General features: G+C 42.9%; 1 protein-coding gene across 1 annotated transcript in view; it reads right to left on the reverse strand.

The window, feature by feature from the left end:
* Nucleotides 1–2,840, reverse strand: part of ARMC9 (armadillo repeat containing 9) — a 190,653-nt gene that overhangs the window by 28,766 nt on the left and 159,047 nt on the right. The window contains exon 18 of the mRNA XM_023510364.1: nt 1,978–2,093. Within this exon, the coding sequence (XP_023366132.1) occupies nt 1,978–2,093 (116 nt within the window). The remainder of the gene's footprint in view (nt 1–1,977; nt 2,094–2,840) is intronic.

Raw genomic sequence — 2,840 nt, forward strand, 5'->3', positions numbered from 1 at the left:
TTTTTTTTTTTTTGAGACAGAGTCTCAAGCTGTGGCCCTGGGTACCTGGGTAGAATGTCATAGGTCACCTATGACACATAGGTGTCATAGCTCACAATAACCTCCAACTCTTGGGCTCAAGGGATCCTCTTGCTTCAGTTTTTCTTTTTTCAGTGAGATGGGGTCTTGCTTTTGCTCAGGCTGGTCTCGAATTTGTGAGCCCAAGCAATCCACCCAGCTCGGTCTCTTAGAGTGCTAGGATTACAGGTGTGAGTCACTACCCAGTTTCTTGAGAAATATAATCATTAACTCTTTGTACTGTTTGTGATCTTTTTTTTTTTTTTTTTTTCAGCTTTTGGCTAGGGCTAGGTTTGAACCTGCCACCTCCAGCATGTGGGGCTGACGCCCTACTCCTTTGAGCCACAGGCCCTGCCGATCTTCTTTCTTTTTTTTTTTTTGGGACACAGTCTCACTTGGTCACTCTGGGTAGAGTACCATGGCATCAAGAGCTCATAGCAACCTCAAACTCTTAGGCTTAAGTGATTCTCTTGCCTCAGCCTCCCAAGGACTTTGGACTACAAGTCCATGTAGCTTGGACTACAGGTGCCAGCCACAACACCTGGCTATTTTTTAGAGAGGAGGTCTCACTTTTGCTCAGGCTGGTTTTGAACTTGTGAGCTCAGGCAATCCACTTGCCTTGGCCTCCTAAATGCTAGGATTACAGGCATGAGCCATAGGGCCTGGATTTCCTTTGTGATTTTTTTCCTACTAATTAAAAACTTTCCTTTGATCTAACATCTATAATCATAACTATGTAGCTGATAACTGAAGTGAAGAAAAAAAAGTATAAAAGAGTTTGGAAAAAATTGTTCACCAGAACTTAGCATTTTATGCCTTGAGGCATCTGAGTTCTCTCCAGCAATTAAAGGCTTCTTCTTCTGTATTTCTGGTATTAAGTGTCTGTTAGTTTTTTTTTTTCTTCTGTAGAGACAGAGTCTCACTTTATTGCCCTTGGTAGAGTGCCCTGGCATCACACAGCTCACAGCAACCTCTTGCCTCAGCCTCCTGAGTAGCTGGGACTATAGGCATCTGCCACAATGCCTAGCTAATTTTTTTGTTGTAGTTTGGCCAGGGCCGGGTTTGAACTTACCACCCTGGGTCTATGGGGCCGATGCCCTACTCACTGAGCCACAGGCGCAGCCCATGTGTCTGTCAGTTTTAATTCACCATTTTCCTGCAACAGGAATAGGAGCAAGGTTATGGAGAATGAATAAGGCTTGGCAGCTAAAACTACATATGGCTGCTTTAAAAAAATCATCTAGGCTTGGCGCCCATGGTATAGTGGTTACGGTGTTGGCCATATGTACTGAGGCTGGTGGGTTCGAACCCAGCCTGGGGCAGCTAAACAACAATGACAACTGCAACAAAAAAGTAGGCAGGCATTGTGGTGAGCACCTGTAGTCCCAGCTACTTGGGAGGCTGAGGCAAGAGAATCACTTAAACCCAAGAGTTTAAGGTTGCTGTGAGCTGATGCCACAGCACTCTACCGAGGATGACATAGTAAGGCTGTCTCAAAAAAAAAAAAAAATCATCTAATGTAGACTGACTTGAAGGCTTAACTGTGACATTCCAGTCTCAACAGATGGTGTGGTACCATGGTGAGAGAGTACAGAGCAGACATGACACAGACCTTTCTGGGAAGCCACTGCTCGTTTCAGGGCCTTTCCTTTGAGATTACAATGGTCAATACTTATCTTCTAAAGTTACCCCGGAGATGCTATAATTCAACCACTTACCTTTCTACAAGAAGTCTAGAGGGAAGGCAGGAGGACTAAACTTTCCTTCTTTCCAAAAATCCCAAAAAGGTAAATAAAGAGAAAAACACTTTCCAATATGAACATTTTATTCTGAACTTTTAAAATACATACATTTTACACTGCAGTTAATCAACATGAAGATTAAGAAAATAAATTCCCTCCTCTTTTAGCCTCCACTTACGGTGGGTACCCGTTCCTGTGGCCCCCGGGGGTGACGGGCCGGCGCAGGGGCTCGTCCACACTCCACTGCACACTGACCAGCCCCTTCCGCCTCACCTTCCCCGTGTTGGTCATGATCTGGTGAAAAGAAAGAGGAAATTGGGATGGAGAAGTCATCTACTTGAGAGCTGACCTAGAAATCAAACTTAATAATTAATCTATAGAGATAAGAGGCCTTGTAAATAAATGAGGAAGGATCATGTCACAGATTATTCAGGCAAACAGAAATTTCAGGGGGAAAATCCTTTTAGATTTATGTATTATACCAGTTACAAGTCTGAATTTGGTTTTTTTTTTTGGGTCTTACTTGACAGTCATGATTTTTTTTTGAGACAGAGTCTCTTTTTGTCTTTTTGTCACCCTTGGTAGAGGACTGTGGTGTCACAGCTCACAGAAACCTCAAACTCTTGGGCTTAAGCTATTTTCTTGCCTCAGCCTCCCAAGTAGCTGGGACTACAGGTGCCTGCCACACACCTGGCTATTTTTAGACAGGGTCTTGCTCTTGCTGGGGCTGGTCTCTAATTCTTGAGCTCAAGCAATCTGCCTGCCTCAGCCTGCCAGAGTGCTAGAGGCCACTGTACCTGGCCAGAAATATGAATTTTTAAATTTTAAAATTTTAAAATATCAAACCAGAGAGAAAGGAAGAAAATAGTTAACTACAATAACTTATTACATCTCTGTAAAGGACTGGACTTTAGAGAGCAAGGGAAAGAAGACAGATATTTGATGTCATAAAAAAAAGAACATTTCCATTTGTAGTATGTGAACAATAAGCCAGATTAAGAGGCAAACGACAAACTGAGGAGAAGCATTTTTTTTTTTTTT

This window comes from Otolemur garnettii, unplaced genomic scaffold (assembly GCF_000181295.1).
Source record: "Otolemur garnettii isolate 467f Iridium unplaced genomic scaffold, OtoGar3 scaffold00013, whole genome shotgun sequence".
Classification (NCBI taxonomy): domain Eukaryota; kingdom Metazoa; phylum Chordata; class Mammalia; order Primates; family Galagidae; genus Otolemur; species Otolemur garnettii.